A 20651-nucleotide genomic window follows, 5' to 3' on the forward strand; every position below is an offset into this window, starting at 1 on the left:
ACTCCAGGACCACAAAGCTAAAATCTGCCTTTTGGATGACGTGTTAACAGACCCATTCAGGACTGGCCCTGGGGGCCAGATATTACTGTCTAGCACCCTAAGAGTTTCCCCAGGCTCTACTCTGACCCCAAATATGCCACTGCACAGAGCAGTTTCCATACCACTACTCACTGGTGAAGTCCAGGTTGCCCCCAATGGCCGAAAGCTAAGCTGACAAACACCAGTAACCTTGGATATAGAGAACTAACACCAGAACATGAAAAGGCACCTCACAGTTTGATGCCAGGTATTTTATTGGTTTCAGTATGGATTTAGCACTCTCAATAAAGCCTGTCCCATCTTTCCAAATATCAGAACTTATAGGACCAAAATATTCTGTGGTCTGTGGCCTTGTATGTTCAAGTGCAACATCAAGTGCATGGTCAAGTGTATGTTCCATCGTCTATGGAAATAATAACCTACTTTTTATGAATATTCTGACCTCACTACCCGTTAAACTCCAAATAAATCTTATGATCTGCAGACAGTCTAGTTTTTAATAATTCAATATGGAATCGTCTCAATTGGTTTCATAATAAATGAGATTCTAAATTCATGGTATGGTGGACAGAAAGCTAAAATGGGAAGAAATTCCTGAAAAAGTGAAGGTATAGTCTAAAGGGATCTTATTCCTGATTTTCTAACAAAAAAACAAATTATCAAGGCCAAATTCCTGCTGAGGCTGGGAGAACCCTTAATAAGCAGCAAAGGGGAGAAGGAAGAGAAAGGGAAAGCCACAGTTACAGTCATCAGGGTCAAAAATGACTTTCTCATCATGTTTCTTCATTTTTTATGGGTAGAGTTGGTGGGAGACTTAGCAGCAGTAATACTGGCTAACTTCCCTCTACAACAAATGTAATTCACAATTCCATGTTCTTACCCTGAAAAATGCCAATTGTTCTAGGATTTAGCACATCTAATATTTCAGACCTTGGAAAATCCCAAGACATTTCTATCTAAGATATTATTTTTAAGTAGAATCTTTAAAAAAATTACAAAGAGTCATCCATGAAATGGATAGAAAGCTAAATACTTCGCAAATCAGCAACTAACTGGAAAATGTAAGAAAGACATATCTCACTTCTTACCTTGCTTTGATCTGTCCAGTAAAAGAAAAATCCCTGAGGGTCGGTCCTCAAAATAATTGGAGTGACAATAGTGGAGTCCTAGAAATGTAAGAAAATACACGTATATCAACATATGCCACTATAGAAAGCCTTACCTGTGAATTACTTAATTTATAATTGTTAAGTTTCTCCAAGATCATCAATTATTAATAAAACTAATAAAAAATTAAACATGACATCTTTAACATCATAGGATTGCTAATTACATAACTGAGGTACTTCACTAATAATTAGAATATTGGGACATTACTTATAAAGGAAAAGGCCAGTGATGCATGTATTTATTGATTAAGGCAAGTTTTTAAAGGCACTGGCATGTTTTCTAACAAAAAGCTATATTTGGTTTTCCAAATAATTTTAACACTAAACATCATTACATATTTTATATGATTAAAGTTAATTGAAATCCATGCTTCAGGATATTATTTTAAATTACATTTGCTCTATAAAATGATTTTTAATTGTACTGAAGAGAGTAAACACAGCATTTAGGTATTGCTGTTTCCAAGGTAACAGTAAATAAGGTCATCTTCTGTATGTTCGGAAGGCTATACACAAAACTGTTATAAATTTAAATTTCACACAATAAAATAAAACATCATAGACAGTCTTCTTAGTTTAAAGCATGCATATTATAAAGCAAAAACTGCCTGTATTGTAATTACAATATTAAACATTTCTAAAATATGTGTTCTTTTCTTTTGGCAATTTTCAGAAAGGCATACCATCTGCACAAAGAAACACATGTCACTGGATATGGATTTTTATACTGAAATACTGGGATCTTTGCAGGAATTGCATTTTTTAAAGAGACATAAATAAAACCAGTTTATTTCAACTTTTTCATACACATTGTAACTCTGGTGTGTCATATCCTCTATCTGATTAAAAAGATTTGTAATAAATTTAGAACTTGCAGAGATAATTTTGGAATTTGGGATTGTCTTCCTGATGGGTAGAGCAAATCTAAGGCTTTTGTACACATGGTAAGTTTTATTATAAGAGCCAGGTTCTGGAGGCCAACCCCTCGGGCTCAAATCTCTGCCTGTCCCCTCCCGTGCCTCATTCTGCACAACCACAACTGGAAAAAAAAGGGATAATAATCATACCTCCGTCAGAGTTTTTTGTGAGAATTAAACAGGATAATTTGGGTAAAGCACTTGGATCAATTCTTGGCACATAAAAATGTTCATTATTATTATAGTGGATTATGTTTAAAACCTGATTTATTAAAATATTAAATGAAAGTTTATCATGGCATTCTTTTCTTATTGTGTTAAGTATATATAACATAAAACTTACCATTTTTAAGTGTAAAGTTCAGGGGCATTAAGTACTTCCACATTGCTGTGCAACCATGACCACCATCCATCCTCATCTTCCCAAACTGAAACTTCACACTCATTAAACACTAACTCACCATTCCCTCCTCCCCCTAGGCCTTGACAATCACCATTCTATTTTCTATATCTATGAATTGACTACTTTTTGGTACCTTATATAAATAGAATCATACAGTATTTTTCCTTTTGTATCTGGTTGATTTCACTCAGCATAATCTGTTCAAGGTTCATCCATGTTATAGTAGGTATCAAAATTTCCTTCCTTTTTAAGACTGAATAATACTCAATTATATGTCTGTATCATTTAGTTTATCCATTCATTCACTGATGGACATTTGGGTTGTTTCTTTCCACCTTCTGGCTGTTGCGAACAACGCTGCTATGAACATAGGTCTACAAATATCTGTTTGCATCCCTGCTTTCAATTCTTTTCCATATATACCCAGAAGTGAAATAACTGGATCATATGATAGTTCTATATTTAATTTTTTGAGCAACTGCCTTGCTGTTTTATCCTGATAGTCTTAAGATTCATTCTTAACATGCAGTCTGAAAATATCTTTTACAAGGCTTGTGCTGTTACATAGAGCTTCATCTGGAATTTTTAAATTCCAAAATTACTTTTAAATGTTAAAAAAAAAAGACACTTGGAAACAAATTTGATATTATAATGGAAGAATAATTTTTAAAATATCTGAAGCTTCTCCTATGAGATTACATGCATAGAAGTTCAGAGTAATATTTCCAGTAAATCATAGCAATATTTTCAGTTCTGTTTCATCACCTACTCTTCCAGAGTTGGGTGAAATAAAAGTTTCCAATAGGCTTCACAGAACACACATCCCAATTTCCAGGTAAATTTGGAATTAACCTGTAGGTGTAACTTACCATTTTCACATCAGTTCCTTTTCTAATCAGAGTGTCTGACAAGAGTATCTGATAAGATTCTAATCAAAATCTTAGTGACAATTCACTGCAAGGATCCCAGACAATAAAATATTTAAAGTTAGCAGAGCAAAACAGCTCAAATTTATATGTTGGAACATTGTGTTAGGCTGCCTCGTTGTTTCGGATACTGCTTTTTCTAGCTTATTCCTTTTCCTCCTTCAAAATTAAAGCTCCTTTGTTCAGTATTTTCTTGACCCACTCTCTGGCCACAGTTCCTCTACTAAATGATCATTTATCGCGGCTCCCTGCCTGCTTCCTCCATAATCACCTTTGACATTCCAAGATCAGCTGGAACTTGGCATTCTTGCCATGCAAGGCAGGGTTTGACCCAGAAATACATGAATATCCATTTTCAACTCCACCTCCTTTTTTCACACCTCTCACATAGCTGCAAGTGCCAATATTCTCCCCCTGCTCAACCCACATCTCAAGTATTCTTAATTGTCAGAATATATGCTGTAGTTTGAAGTTTGAAATATACAGCCATCCTTCATTTCCAAGGCAACTGCAGCATTTTACTGCAGAATAATGGAGGTAACTCTCAGATGGTCTATGTTTTATTCTTTCTCCCTCCATCAATATCCGTAAGATGTGTATTCCATAAGAAGGTGGTTTTCAAACTTTTGGGTGCATCAGATTTACAAGGAGTACTGGTTAAAATGCAGACTACTGAGCCCTTTCTCTGGAGCTTCTCACTTAGGAGATCTGGAATAGAGTCTGAGAATCTGCATTTCTACTTAATTTTCAGTGATGCTGCTGCTACTGGTCCAGGAACCAGACTCAGATCCACTGACACAGGCCTACAATGGGTGAGGCTTTGAATCAGGAATACAATGATGTAAATGCCCAGGAGCACCAGTGAGCTTGAAATGTAGACATCCCTGTGTCTTCTAAGTACATGGCTTCTAACTAGGAATTCAACTTTAATTTGCTTATTTAAAGTTATAAGGTATTTTTTCCAATAAACATCTACCTTGAAAAGAAGAACACTAATAAACATACCTGTTTTAAGTTAGTGATTGTGGATAATGTACAGTAAATCTCTATTTACCCCTCTTTCGTTGACAGAAACCATTTTACTCTCATCCCATCTTATCAAAAATGAAGACTAATATAATGATATAAGAAGCTGCTGTTCTACAATTTACATGAATCTCCAAAAAGATTTTAGGTTAAATAAAGGACAGTCAAGGAACAAAGTAAAGGGACTTTTTAAAACCTCAACATCCAAAAGAATGAGAGATATTTCAGTAAGAAAAAGAGTCACTGCAATCAATATTAAAATTACAAAGTCCTATAACTTCTTTATTATGATTTGTGCATCAATGTGCTGATATAAATCAATAACATATACTAATGCAATGTTATATGATAATTACATCTCAAAAAAAAGATGAAATGTGAAAATAAATGAATCACTATAAAACAAATTATATACCCTGGAGTATAACCTATAAAAATATTGAATCAATATGCTGTACACCCAAAACTAATAATAATAAGGCAACTATACTTTAATAATAAATAAATAAACAAAATGTCCTAAAGAAACTGGGAGGAAATGACAAAACAGTCCAAACTCCCTCCCAATACCAGAATATTCTTTACAGAACTCCCTGACCAAATAATAATAGACACATCCTAAATGTTTGGTCTGAGCCAATCACTGCAATATGAACTCGAAATGGAATTTCTCCTTTGATATTTATAATATTTTAAGAGGTAGACACTTATTCCGATTTTACATATAAATAGACTAAGGCTTAGCTTAAATAACTAGGTCCAAGGAAACCTAGCTAAGCTAGTAAGGGAAGCACTGAATTAAGCCTCAAGGGCAGACTCTACACCAAGGTCACTCAACAGTTTCATTACTGATCTGCTAAATTAGGGCTTTTTTCGACATTTGTTTTCCTAATCATCTTCCATGAAATGTTAATATCACAGATATTCTGTATATCTATTTACATGCTGTATGTATTCTGTGCTTTATATAAAATAAAAAGTAAAGAATAAGAAGACTTTTTGTCCCTCAAGAACCATTTTTCATTTGTTTGGAGATGATCTGGCCCCAACTGAGATGGCAACGCTGTCCCCCTGCACTGCTGAATATGGGCTCACCCGAGACCACGGAGCGCTTGAAATGTGGCGAGTTGGCTAAGATGTGCTATAAGATTTGAAAGACTGACAATGAAAACAAGAATGTAAAGTAGTTCATGAATAATTGTTTATATTAATTACATATGTAAATAAATATATCGGGTTAAACAAACTATATTGTTAAAATTAATTCCAGGGGCTTCCCTGGTGTTGCAGTGGTTGAGAGTCCGCCTGCCGATGCCGGGAACACGGGTTCGTGCCCTGGTCCGGGAAGATCCCACGTGCCGCGGAGCGGCTGGGCCCGTGAGCCATGGCCGCTGAGCCTGCGCGTCCGGAGCCTGTGCTCCGCAACGGGAGAGGCCACAACAGTGAGAGGCCCACGTATCGCAAAAAAAAAAAAAATTAATTCCACCTGTTTTTTTTTTTTTTTTTTTTACTTTATTAATGTGGCTACTAAAAAATTTTAAATTTCCAGTGTGGCTCATTTTATATTTCTACTGGGCAGTGGAGCTCTAAATCTTCATAAGAAAATAAGTTTTCTCCTTAACAGGGAAATCTTTTTCACAAAGCAAACTTGGTCAGATAATGCCAGCTAGAAAATTTGGGGATTTTTTTCCATATATGCAGCTACCATTTAGTTTTAACACCTAATTATTGGGTTGGCCAAAATGTTCATTTGGGTTTTTCCAAATGAACTTTTCAGCCAACCCAATTATACAAAATAAATCTAGTTGCTTCTCTAAGTGTCAATTCTTCAAGTATTTGAATAGAGCCAATACGTTGCTGCCCTCTGAGTTCTACTTTACCGGGTTCAGGTTAGTAATGAGCTAAATTGTGCCCCACCCCAAAATCCGTATGTTCAAGTCCCACCCAGTGCTTCAAACTGCAACCCTATATGGTTAACAATCTTTACATAGGCGATTAAATTAAAAGGAGGTCATTAAGGGTGGGCCTTAATTCAATAGGATTGGTGTCCTTATAAAAAGAAAAAATCTGGACACAGACACATACAGAAGGAAGATGATGTGACAACACAGGGAGGCCAGCCACCTACAAGCTATGGAGAGAGGCCTGGAACAGATCAGGGTCTTCAGAAGGAACCAACTCCACTAACACCTTGATCTCAGACCTGCGGCCTCCAAAACTGTGAGAAAACACATTTTTGTTGTTTAAGACTCTCAGTCTGTGCTACTTTGTTATGGACACCCTATAAAACTGATACAAGCTATAACCCATTAAGGCTAATGTCGAGGACCGGCTCACAGACCCACAGACCCACAGCCCACACGTTGGTGCCACTGTCAGAAAGTCTACTGGCCTAGATTGACCACAATTCTGACTCCACAGTGATTTCGTGTCCTCATGTTGTTAAACAGAAAACACACATGGCTAGAGATGTGCACTTCTCAACTAATCAATGTTACAGAGTCAACAAGGGAAAAAAACCAGCCATGCTCCACAGGGATTGCCCAAGACTTGCCTCAGAAAGCAGCAGAGCCAAAGACGGCAAACACATACACAAACAGCTATGTAAGGAAAAAAAATTCCAAGTGTCACAGAAAATCAGATGTGATGCCCAACAAACGTCAGTGATGCAGCCCTGACTATGAAACACACACACATACATACACACACACACACACACACACACACACACACACACACACACTAAAGGCAGTCTTGGATGATGGATTGTGAGATTAAGATCAGTGAAGTAAATGTTCTATGTGCATCAGCATGGAAGAGGATTTTCTTCCCAGGGCCTGTCCAGTCTGAAATTTCCCCGAGGAAAGGAAAGCAGAGGAGGGAAGAAGGTCCAGGGTGGAGGATGCAAAACAGTGGAGAGAAGTACCATTAAAAAGTTGCCTTTTACTGACAGGTATACAAATCTCTTTTAACAAAATACAGCAAAAAGTTGGAAGCATGCTCCTTCAAACACCATGCAAGATACTGCAGGCCTATACTAGGGATTCAAATGAAAGTCCAGATCCCCCATCATACAAGGTGCTCAATGTTTAGTGGGGGCATCAGATGAGTAAACCAATCATTTCAGGAGGCTAGAGGTCTGGTGGGCTGTGGTTTTAATATACATTTCCCTGATGACTAATGACTAATGTTGTTGAACATCTTTTCATGTCCCTACTGGCCGTGTGTGTGTGCGCATGCGTGCGCACACAGGGGCCCAGTACTTTTTAAAATCAGTTAAGATTTAAATCAGTGGTTTACATTTTAATCAGTGGTTCTGGACCAGGGTCAGTTTTTCACCCCAGGGAAATGTTGGCAATGTCCAGAAACAATTTTGGTTGTTACACTGGGGATTTTGTTACTGGAATCTAGTAGATAGTCAGGGATGCTGCTAAACATTCTGCAATGCGCCGGCCAAACCCCATAACAAAGAATTGTCTGGCCCCAAATGTCCATAGTACTGAGGTTCAGAAACACAGCTTTAATGGCTTTCTACTGACTTCATGATAAAATTTTTCAGTGGCCTAAGTAGCATATATGCACCCCTTGCCATCCCACCTCATTATCTGAGCCACCAAGTGCCCCATTTGCTTATTCTTCCCTGTCCTTCAAAGTCCCATATGCCTTCCCTCCTTGGGATGCCCACATGTCCTGTACGTTTGACCTAATACACTCCCCATCCTCATGTTGGCTTAAGTCCTACTTATAACTCAGGTCTTTCCTTAAACAGAACTTCTCCATGAAAACCTTCCAAACTTCTTATACTCACTTGTACTTTTTTCCGTAGTACTTGTCACAATTATAGTAACATCATTTACCTCTCTTTGTTGAGCATCTATCTCCCCCAGCAGAGCACCAACTCCATGAGGGCAGGAACCAAATCATTTACCATTGTAAATCCACAACACTAGCAAAATGTCCAGCTTATAAGAGGCATCAATACAAATTTAAAGTATGAACACTGAATGGGTAGATGGAAGGAAACTGCAGAAAAAGAATCAAGGTAGATTCTGAAAAATATCAATTGGGCTGGCACCCAACACGTTGCCAGAAGCTGTGGCAAGAGAAATTTCAAAGCAATGGCAAAGGCAGAATAAGGTTTTGGAGGGCAGAGAAGGAGTGAGTGGGATGTTAGGAGAGGAGAAGGTGGGTAGAAGCTGCATGTTCCTTGTGGAGGGAAGGATGAGGAAAAGAGGGCAGTAACTGTAGGAGGAAGGTGGGGTGGGCGACATTGTGCTGGATTCTATGTTGGCATTTGTATGACTAAAAAGCATATTTCTATGTTCTTAGAAGAGCCTCAACATAAGGGAATCTTTCACAGATGCTGTCAAAGGGGAGGATAATTATGAATCCAGAATCCAAACAAACCAGGAGGCATGGGCTCCAGGACATAGAGCTTTCCCAGGGACAGGAGGGAAGGTGGGACCATAGAGGTTGCCCAAGTATATTGAAATAGAAGCGGGGAAGGGAGGATGTCAATGATATTGTCCCAGTAACTTCCATTCCCTCTATACAGAAGAAATAGTGTAGGCAGAATTTTTATTATAAATAATATTTTTTAAACTATATGTCTTTAATATTTTTCTCATTTTGGCAATAAAGCTCACGTATCCATTTTTCTCCTTGTGAATCATTATCCAGATAGAGAGGATGTTTTCACACCCGTCAGTCTTTTGCTCTGTCATTCCCAACACTTCTGAATTTCTTTAAGGGCAATTTTCCTTGCAAAATCTCGGTATATGTGTATCTTTTCCAGAAAACAGAAGCCACTTGTAACATTCAGAATAAGAGATGTAAATACATTAAGCATCACAATTTTCAACCAATATCGAATCACAATTGATTACACACTCAACCTTAAGCCATATTTAGCACTTACGGGAAATCCGTGCTAATGACAGCAATCAGCTCTGTATTGACAATAAATAGTTTGCTTCTTGAGCTCACATGGAGAAACCAAAGTTAAGAAGGTCACAGGGTCCCTCAGACTCTGGGAGATGTCAGATGGAATGGAAGGATGGAGGGCAGGGCTTTCTAACCAATGCCACACACAGTGTGTCATGCAGGTGTCTTGGGAGCATGACCACCCTCCCTCATGACTGCACACTCCCCCTTCCCATGAACCCACTGTGACCCAGAAACACACCAGATCATTCCTTCATTCCACAAAGATTCCCTGAGCACCAACTCAGTGCCAGGCCTATGCTTTGCCCTAGGGAAGAAGATAAATAACACAAAGCTACAGTCTTTGAGGAGCCCTGGTCCAGTTGTTGTATAGATGAGGCATAACCACCTCCTTCCATGCACCCTCCTGCACTGGCAATCTACATCTGGGCTCTCAATTGACAGCACCTTGAATTCCAAGCCATTCTGCCTCACGTTTGGGTGCAAGTGGCATCCTCTACACTTCCTTCATGCCCACTTTATCTTTCATCTTCCAACATTGAAGATTTCCCATAGGAAGCCATGGGACCAGTCTTAATGGGCATCCAGCAAAAGACAACATTTGCAAGTATGTTTGGAAGAGAAAAAGATGGAAAAGCACATGTAATGAGTCTTGCCAGATACAAAAGTGCCACTTATTAGATAATGAAAAAAATGACCCTTGTTTTAACACCATTCCTGACTATCTTTCCGTGAGCATGTTTTACAGTGACTGACTGATGTTGAACATTTGTAGACTAGACTGTGCCCTGGTCTTTGTGCCTCAAAGCAGAAATTAAGTTTTCCTATGTTCCTACATCCTACATTGTGGAACAAAAATGGGCTTTGTATACATATCATAAAAATAGCTGTTTTTGAAGACACTCGCAAAGAGGAAGGCATTTGTAGGGTTCTAAGCCTCATTTGTACAAATCCTAAAATCAGGGGGATTCTTTGGAAAAGTCAATGAATCTCTTTCAACTGGTAATCATTTGGATTCGATTAAAAGCCTTTTGTTACCACTGTTTGGGGATATCATGGTAGACTGGAAAAGGTCCTGAATTTAACCAGAAGACCTAGCTTTAAACCTGACTTTGGCTCTAGTTGTGTGCCTTGGGCAACTCACCACACACAAGCCCCAGTGTGCTTCTATGTAAGATGGGAATAATAACATCTGGCCTTTTCCTACCACTCGAGGTGGTCTTGAAGACTGAAGGGGCATGACTGTAAATAAATAAGAGTAGTTTATAAATATCAGGGCCTGTTATTAGGACTCACTCTCAGTATTGAACTTGAGAGGCAGCATTATAGCAAAACTCCATTTTACTCAACTGTAATATTGAAGGAGAAAATTACATAGGATGTGTGGGTGGTTATTGCACATTAAAACTGAAATTCATGGAATCCTAGAACCATAAAAGGCCGTATTGGGTAGGGGTTAATGAAGAAAACAAAAACCTCTCTGGAAACTTTGAACATAAAGGAGTTTAATTACAGGTACTTGACAGTATCACTAGAAGGGCTGGAGACATAGGCTTCAGGTTGAGCCTCTGTGAATGACCCCAGAACATGATACACTGACCCTTGAGAACAGCTGTTGCCTCCACCACATTCAGAAAGGTGAGAGAGAAATCAACGAGGAACTGCTAGGGTCAAACACACGCCAGCTTAGCTGAAGACAAAGGAAGAGTAATCTGAGACAGGGAGCAGCCACTGTCGCCACTGCCTCTTTATAACCAAACACAGAAGAACGACTAAAGAAGATCATACTTCGTCCTTCAACATCCCACACATCTGTAGAGACGAACCAAAGAATGCAGAGAAGTGGCCTCCTTCACATATCATATAAGTGCATCTCATACTGGTGGAATGAATTTACAGCCAGAATATTAGACGCTGAGGATGGAGACTAAGTGAGATTCAACCAAACAGCAAACCTGAGAAAGCATCCCTGTCAGTATCCTTCATTTTTTTTTAATCTACGGGACCACTTGCTGACTTGCTCTGGGGTCTTCCTTTTTCAGCTTATACGGCCTCTCCTATAAAATGAATCAAATTAACTTTCCCTTACCCACTTCATAAACAAGTTCCAATGAAAGTTTGATTTTTTAACAGCAAAATAACTTCTTAATCTCCTATGTATCAATGTTATATATTAAGATCCACAATGACTAGTTCAGGTAAAAGTGCTTTGTTAACTAATTCATTTTCCTTAAACTTGTTCATAAAACTTCATTGTGATGAAAAGAAACAAAACAGTGAGCAAGTACTGTGAACTAAAAAAGTCCTTGAAATGAAAACCATATGTAGGATGCTTTTAATTCTCTTTTAACACTAAATATGTTTTCTTATTTTATAGAATAATGTTTCTTCACTGACAATAATTTAGTTTCTTGATAAATGTATACAGATTTCGTCAACATCAATTATATCTAAGCATATACCTAAGCATTTTTTTCAGAATAAACTTAAAATAAAAATTTCCCCAAGTTGAAAATTAACATATGAAGAAAATAATAAAATCAAATATCAGAGCACAAAGAGATCAAAGGGGAAGCCAAAGACCTCTTCAAGAATCTAGCCTTCTTTATATGCTATTTCATTTAGTTTTTAACAGAAATCGATAGCTTCTTTAAAATCTCAAGTAAATCTCAGAAATATGTCCTAGTTCCTTTCCTTACTGATATACAGGGGCACTGGCACTGACTGTGGGATGGGACATGGAATAGATGGGGGAAGGGGAGCATTATGAAATCTTTCTGGGCAGATGGAATTTATGATACAGTCTGAAAAGGCTGCTTGAACCTCACATTAGCTCCAGTAACAGGAAAACTAAGGTCTTCAGTTACAAAATATTTGTTATTTAAGTGAAGACCCACAGCATTAGTCGACAATTCACAATCAATCTCATTCCATTTTCTGCCGGCACTCCTTGTTCATGATACTGTGAAACAATCCTGATAAAGAAACATTTAACTACAGTTTAACAAGTTCAATGTAAAAAAGCAAAATGTTCCTGTCCCATTTAAACAGTCATTGCACGTAAATATCATTTGAAGCTATTTACTGATATGCTAAACTTTCCTGGGAAGGATTAGAGATATGCTAATAGCCAGAGTAAATTATCCTACTGCACCATAGGTGGGAATATCAAAGTCAGGCAAGATGCGAGAGAAAAACTACTACAGAAAATTATATTCCAGAAACAGCACTCTACTAGTCTGCTCTGCTATGCCAATAACAGCCTGTAGGCACTACATTTCCTTGCTCAATTATTACCGTTTTGTTCAACTGCTTTCTCGTTTGGGGCATTTACTACACCTGCTTCACTTCCCAGGCCTTACCTTAGGCTAGATAAGGACCTAATCAAGGTCCATCTAAACCCAGGATAAGTCATTTTTGTTACTGTTGAAGAGGGTCCTAAAGCAATAATAAAAATGCTTTAGGCTTTTGTTTTCATTGAAAATAAGAAGAAAATAGCTTTCTTAGATCCAAGACAGGCAAAACCAACCTACGGAGCTGCAAGTCAGGAGAGCGGGTGTCGGGGCCAGAAGGGAGCATTCAGGGGCTTGGTGGGCGGGCGATGCTGTTTCTCCATCTGGTGCGGATCACGTGAGTGTTCATTTTGTGAAAACTGACCCAGCTGGACACGAGATTTGCGTGTTTTACTTCATGAACGTTACACTCTGATCAAAAGCTTAAAATAACTTTATTGACTTACTTTGGAAAAGTGATATTCTTACACTTAGATTACAGTAATCACTGTCGATAAGAAATTCACAAAAGCTCTTTGGACATGAAAAAGAGACACATCTGGACATATTTAAGTAGTATTTTAGAGGGCACCTGCCAGCCCTTCTGGGGGCTGCGTTTGGATCCACCACCTACCAACCAGGGCTGTTTCTTCCCTCTTTCCCCTATAACCTGTCCAAAGTGAACGCTGCTGACTGCCCACCTTGTAAACCCTTCTCCTCTGCTCCCTCATTAATCTTGTCAGTGTCACCTTGTCATCATTTTGGAAACCGCAACTACAGATTCTACATAATGCAAAAGTTCTAACTGAGCTTTTGTGTAGGATTCTGGGAAATGTGCAATATACTAACATGATTTTTTATTATTATTACCTGTTTTAGCTGTGGGTTTTTTGGTGGGGAGGGCAGAGTGGTGGAGAGGGGTGAGGGAGTTACTTGTTCAAATCCACAGGGCGCTCAGCATATCCAAACCTCCAAGCTTCCTCAGCCTTCTTCTCAAACAACTTAGCCAGTCTAGCAATTATGACCTTTGAATGTAAGATTATGCTTCTGAGACATGATGTATGATGTGAGACTTACATATATCTATCTATATATAATTTTTTCTTGCTAAATTACAAAAGTTTTTTTTTAACTGTTTCCTCTTCCTTCTGGGCATCATACCTGTGCACTTACTCTCTCTGTGTGTGTGTGTGTGTGTGTGTGTGTGTGTGTGTGTGTGTGTTGTGTGTACTCTAAGGTTTTTAAGTAGAAGTAAAACTTTTGGATGCTTTGGAAACTGACTTCCTTTAAAGAGAAAGAGTCCTGCATTTTTTACATAGATTCATTTTCTCTGAAATATCTATATTTTTTAAAAGGGTAAAAAAACTTTTTTTCCCTTTCAAATCATAAAATATGAAAATCAAAACACACTTTAAAGGGAATGGAAGGAAGGTCCGGATCTTCCCACCTATAGAATAAAAGAGTCATCCAACACAAACTGACCACCTTGATAAAGTTCATGGCCCTCTAATTATTGGGGGACCATCACTTTTAACAACTTATTTTATTGAGTGTTGTATGTCAGGCGCCACACAGAGCAATGCATGTGCCTTCGCTCCTTTAATGGTAACAGTGGTTCTGTGCAGTAGGAGATACTACAATCCTTACATTACACATGAGGAAACAGGTTGAGATGCATTAAGCAATTCACCCACAGTGAGCTCTGAATTTGGAGGGTGAGAGTGGAGAAAAAGAAAACAATCAAATGAGAAGCCCTCCATGCCCCAGAGGTTGTAGAACAAAGACACAGATCTTTAAGAGGAAGGATGGGCAAACTCAGAAAACAGATTCTCAACAGCCCATTAGAAAGCATAATGGTACATTTGAAAATGAGGAGTTTGAGGCAAATCAGGGTTTGGGAAACCTTCGTCTTTCCCTCCACATCTTGTCCAACACAGAGAAACGAGAGAGGCCAGGCTCACAATCTCCCAAGCTCCCTAGCTGAGATGGAGAAAGTTAGCTCACTCTCAAACACCCCAGTCCTGTACACCCACCTCCTACTACCAGAGACTGATCGTATACAAATGCAAAATGAAAGCAAAAATACAAACGCACAATAAAAGCAAGGTGCATCCTTTCATATCACTGGTGAAACACATAGCCACCATAGGTCAGTCCTTTATCTGTTGGCCAAGTTCCGGAGGACAAGGGTTGGCCTTGATGTTCAGACAGTGTATACCTATACACCATTACTAGTTGTTCAAAAATGGAAATATTTCCACATGCTCCCACAGACACTGGGGACGTGCAGACCTTCCCAGGATCAGGCAAAAGCATGGTTCATGCCTGGCCCTGGTGGAACAGGATGTCTCCAGGACTCCACTCCAGCTCCACTGCCCGCCTGCTGTCTGTTGTGATTGGTTAACGCCAATGTCAAAGCTTTTGGCTACCACCCTTAGAGCATCCACAGCCTCACCATGACATTGGTAGGTAGCCAACAGACTATGCAGGACACTGCGCCCTCTGGGTGACATCCCCCATTCTACATGATGGCCAGGACAACAGGACTGGTGATTATGGTGCTTTAGCCACTCAAAGAACAAGACAGAATCTCTACACAATTCTAAATAGCCCCAAACTCATCATTTTCAAAGGTACCATTATGCTTTCTAATGGGCTATTGAAAATCTGTTTTGAGTTTTCCCATCCTTCGGCTTAAAGATCAGAGAAGAGGGTTTACAATTTTTAAGTGAGATCAGATATTTTAGATATTTTAAATTATTTCCAGCATTTACTTTTCCTCACTAGCAGATGGGGCACACCCTTGGGGCGGGGGTGTGGGCAGCAGGTATTTCCCAAAGTCAGAGCGAAAAGGAAAAACACAGCAGCCTCCCCTGCTCAGAGGCAGGAAGTCAGACTAGACAGCCTCTCAAGAAGCTTCTCTCCTTCCTTTCCTTGTCTAACACTCCCACTAGAAGCAGATGAAAATGCTGAAAATGTTTCATTGCCTCTAAGAAATTCAAAAGAAATGCATGAATGTGAGTTAAGTCAGCCTGGGCATCAGAGACACTTCCTAAATATCCCAGAAGACCTAAAAAGATTGTCCACGATTATGTCACCGAGTTTTTTCTACCTCCTACGTAGGTAGAAAGGTAATAATTGGAAGAATTTCTCAAAATACAAACACATAGATAAAATTAAACTTACAAACCAGTGAAAATGTACACAGGCCAGCAAGATTGTGCTCTCTACCATACTTTCCAAGTTTTTTTCACAAACCTTATCTCAGTGGTTTCAAAGTGTGGTTCCCCAACCAGCAGCATCAGTGCTACCCAAGACCCTATGAGAAAGGCAAATTCCCAGGCTCCATCTCAGACCTTCTGAATCAGAAACTGAGGGTGGGCCCCAGCAGTCTGAACCTTACCAATCCCCCCAGATGTTTCTGATGCACGCTCAAGTGTGAGAAGGGCTGCTTTACCTATCAGCTACTGCCAACTTTTAGATGAAATAGGTAGGAAATGCAGCATTCTCACAGTCTGAGCAAGAGGCAGCAAAGATTCACAGAGGTTAAGTGATTAAGCTAAAGTCACACAGCTGACTGGTAAAAGAATCAGCAGGTACACCCAGGCCTTTGGACTCAAGATCTAGCTCTCTGTGTCTTCAACACACAGTCTCACTAATATGCAATATAATTAGCCAGATAACCTAAACTGGCTTGACACTAGAAGGACAAATATGAACGGGGAAGAGTAGAAGGGTGACACCTGGGGAGGAAAAAACCATCCAAAGAAGGTCTGGGTCCCTCTTACTCCACAGATCACCATGGAGACCAAGAAGGCCAACCAAGGAACTTACAGGATAGTCCATTGCATTCCACATAACCTGACTCCTAGGTGCAGTCTGGTTTCTCCCCTATGAAAGATCTGAGATTCCCCTGGCCCTCTCCTTAGTGCCCATATCCTTCCTACCGGACTGCCCCAGAAACTCACTGTTCAATGCTCAGAGGGAGCCCTTCTCACCTTCTGCAGGTGGCGTTTGACTAGCAGCCTCTCCATCACTCTCCCTGCAGCCCTCACAATCTCTATATCTTCGGTGTTCTTGATAATTTTCTGGCTCCTCCACCTAGTATGTAAGGTCGGTAACAGCAGGGGGTTTGCTGATTTCTTCATCACATCAGGCTCTAATCCAGGGCCTGGCATTAGTAGGTGAGGAAGAAATATATGTGACATAAATGCACATAACAAAAGTCATCTACCTGGATGTATCAAAAAGTGTTTCCACAGAAGAACTTCATTTTCAAAGTGACACTCATATTTTCTTCCAAACAAGACATTCTAGAGAATTATTTTTTCTTCACTTTTTAAATTTTATTTTATTCATTATTATTTATATTAGTTATCTATTTTATACATATTAGTGTATATATGTCAATCCAAATCTCCCAATTCATCCCACCACCACCACCCCCCGCCACTTTCCCCCCTTGGTGTCCATACGTTTGCTCTCTACATCTGTGTCTCTGTTTCTGCCTTGCAAACCGGTTCATCTGGAGAATTATTTAAAATGCAGTTTCAAATCATCTCTGTGAATAAATCCAGAGCTTATCCTGGAATACCCTTCTTATTCTGCATAGTCTCCTTCTCTCTCGCTCGCTCGCTCGCTCTCTCTTCCTTCTGCTCTTCATTCTCTTTCTCAGTAAACCCATCATCATATTATCTTTCTATCTGAGGATCTCAAGATGGGCAAGACTGCTTTACTTGTTGTTGAACTGCATTTTCTTTGTTTTTCCTTGAGACAGACAAAGCATTTCATCTGTGTCTGAACTTATTGTTTAGATTCTGGAATAATCCATTTACAAAGCATCCGGTCATTAGACTAGGTCAGAAGGAGAAAAGTGTAAAGTCCATAGTAAAAGAATGTCTACAGCATTTAATAAGTGGTATGAGCTTTCAAGGAAGCTGTGGGATCAGCCTCCAAGTCCTGTTTGCACTTCCAAATGGATAAAATATAGACACAGACCTGCTCAGCTAAGTAACTGGATTCTCTACCTGGAATATTTAAATTGTTTTCAGACACTGGAAAATGGCTTAAGAAGATTAAAGAAAAATACCCTGGAGAATAACAGGCTATAATTTATTAGGTGGAAAATCTTTTCAGCAAGAAGAATGCCTCATTCTCCTATAATTCCTCCTGTTTAAGAGATGTCTTAGTCATTTGGACCCAAATTTCCTTAGATCCAGCAGCTCAGGTTTATTCCCATGGGTTGTTCTTGTCAAACCTGTTGAATGATATCTAGGCCATAAAATTGATAAACTAATATCCGAAGATCCCCATGTATTCAGCAAGATTATTAAAGTGTCTGAAGGCAATGCGCAAGGAGGGGTGGGGGTGGCGAGGGGGGGTGGGGGTGGCGGGGGGGATTCACTTGAAGTCCTAGGGTCCAGGGTTCCTGTAAAGTACTGGACTTAGCCCAGCCCCTCCTGGCATAAGATGAAGGTAAATTGAGGTAATGTCTTGTATTCTATTCTGTAGTCTATTTCGAACTGAAGACTCCAGCCAGCTCAGTTCTCAGAAACTTGCCCTCCTGTTTGGCCTGCAGGCCCACCGAGCCCTCATCGACCCCTCAGTTACCCTCTTCTGCTCTTCAGCCCTCCCCTGGTGTGTCCTCCCCAGCCTTTCTCAGGGCCCTTCTCTGCGGAGCCGGGCGCTAAAGTTTGGCATCACCGACCACCTGTCGGCTGGACCGCTGTGTCCTCTGCCTCTGCCGCGTGGGCGCCCAGAAAAGCGCTAAGACGCTGAGCAACCATTCAACAGTTTCGGACTCCCGGGCAGTTCCTTCTCGAAAGGGACCAAAGGAGGTAACAGGGGGTGCGTCGGCGCGCGGAGAGGGGCGCGACTTGTTCACACCGCAGCGCTTTCCTGCGGGTCCCAACTTCACCCTCCCCACTTTCCAAACTCTCAGGACCCGTCACTGGCAACGCCGGCCCCTTCGGCTCCACTGGCCCAAAAGATTTCAGACCTCAGGGGGCGCTGACCAGACCCAGCCAGGACGTCAACTACTGAACCCAAGGACCCAAGAGCGGGAGCCCAGCCGCCGCTGTCGGCCACCCGCCCGGGCGGCGGCGACCTGAGCGCTCCGAAGCCCCCGCGCCCGCCCGGGTGCGCCCATTGCATAACGCACCCCTCGCCCCACCCCCACGAGAGGCCCGCGCCTGCCCCGCGCCCCGCCGGCACCCCCGCCAACCGCCCCGACTTACATCATCCCACTTGACGAATTTGGTGCCCTTCTTGAGGCTGTCGGACACGCACACGGGCTTGAGTTGCAGAGCGTGTACTCCGGGCTGAGCCCCGGCCATCAGGGCTCATCGGGGCTCCGGGCAGCCCGGGCGAGCGCGGCAGGGACGGGGCGCAGGGCGCGGGCTCCTTTCCCGGCTCCAGAGGCGCTCGCCTCTGCTCCCGCGCCGGCCTCCGCACCTCCTCCGGCGCGGCTCAGCAGGCGGGGTGCGCGGGGGCGAGGCGCCCGGCCATGATCGGGCGGCACGCGGGGTCGGGCGCCCGCGGTGGATGCGGAGCCTCGGAGGGCAAAGAGCCGCCAAGCAGGGCTGCCAGCCGCCGCCGGATACTGCTCCTCGGCCGCCGTCGCCTCCTGGCGTACCATTCAGCACATCCTCTAGACATGGAGGGAGAGCGCGAATGACACACGCTCGGCGCCCCCCCGCCCTGCTCCTTCCCCTTCTCCCTCCTCCTCCCGCCCCCCTTCCCCGCCACCAGCGCTCGCTCAGTCCCTCCTTCCCTCGGCGGCTTCCAGCCCAACTTTGCGCACTGGGTCAGGCGCCGGGAAGCGGGGACGCAGCGGCACCTTCCGGCTCCCGGGCTCCACTGCAGCCAACGCCTGCGCCGCCGCGCCTCTGAGCATGCCTCGTGCCCCGGTGGCGGGGTGCTGGGGTGTACAGGAGCCAGGCGTTCCTGGGGGTTTGATGGGGAACGTGAGCCCGAGCCTGGAAATGTCCTTGGGTCCAAACGGGGTGGGAAAAGAGAGCCGTCGGAGGGAGCGGAGAAGCGACCCACTGCTTTCCCCTCTAGCTGGAGCTCTCCAGCGCTAACCACAAACCAGCTTTTTGAAAAGACAATTATTATTTATTAGTAGAGAAGAGAACATTTGAGAGGCATGGAGTGAGAGCTCTTTGGGGAACCTTGCCAGCCCTGAGAATTTGCAGCGCGCTGGTCTTGAAGCCTGGGCATTCTACGATTAAGTTGTGTTTCTGAGAAAGCAAGCCCATTCTAAGAGAAACAATGCTTTTATTTCCCACGATGACAGAAGGCTCCTGCGTGTGTGTGTGTGTGTGTGTGTGTGTGTGTGTGTGCGCGCGCGCGCGCGCGCGCGCGTGTATCAGACAGAAACAGAGGAGAGAGAGAGAGGTGTCTAACTGATAGAAACTTGCTCATTTAGGAACATAGGTGTAAGGATGTTTGTACTCATTCAACAAACATTTCTCATTTCTTTTAAAACAAAGAAAGAGATAGCCCCACCAGAATAGATCAAGTTTAAAAGACCGATAATGCCAGTGTTGAGAAAATGAGGAGCAACTGGAAATTTCATCCACTGCTGGAGAGTATAAAATGGTAAAGCCACTTGGAAAAACAGTTTTTTATGAAGTTAAACATTTACTTATCATAAAACCCAGAACTTCTACTTCTAGGTATTTACCCAAGAGAAATGAAAACATATGTTCTCACAGACTTGTTCAGTAATGCTCATAGCTTTCTTCATCATATCCCAAAACTGGAAACCACAAATGTCCATCAACAGGTAAATGGATAAACAAAATGTGGTATGCCAAACAGTGGAACACTATTCAGCAATAAAAAAGTAATGGGCATACAACCACACAGATAAATCACACAGATGCTAAGCCTTAGTGAAAGAAGCTGAACACAATAGACTACATACTGTTTGATTCCATCTCAGGAATTCT

General features: G+C 41.6%; 1 protein-coding gene across 8 annotated transcripts in view; it reads right to left on the reverse strand.

Annotated features, from left to right (window-relative positions):
* The window catches only part of PLCB1 (phospholipase C beta 1), a 680890-nt gene extending 661452 nt beyond the window's left edge, over nt 1-19438 (reverse strand). The window contains exons 1-2 of one of the 8 annotated variants that reach the window (XR_012326222.1): nt 18933-19438; nt 1128-1205 (exon numbers count right to left, since the gene is read on the reverse strand). Coding sequence is in view for 7 of the 8 variants with exons in the window: in XM_073792678.1 (XP_073648779.1) it covers nt 1128-1205; nt 18933-19031 (177 nt within the window). In the remaining variant the exon portion in view is untranslated. The remainder of the gene's footprint in view (nt 1-1127; nt 1206-18932) is intronic. The other 7 variants (XM_073792678.1, XM_073792679.1, XM_073792682.1 and 4 more) reach the window with 7 other exon arrangements.
* Nucleotides 19439-20651: the final 1213 nt, after the last annotated feature.

The sequence above is a fragment of the Tursiops truncatus genome, chromosome 15 (assembly GCF_011762595.2).
Source record: "Tursiops truncatus isolate mTurTru1 chromosome 15, mTurTru1.mat.Y, whole genome shotgun sequence".
Lineage (NCBI taxonomy): Eukaryota > Metazoa > Chordata > Mammalia > Artiodactyla > Delphinidae > Tursiops > Tursiops truncatus.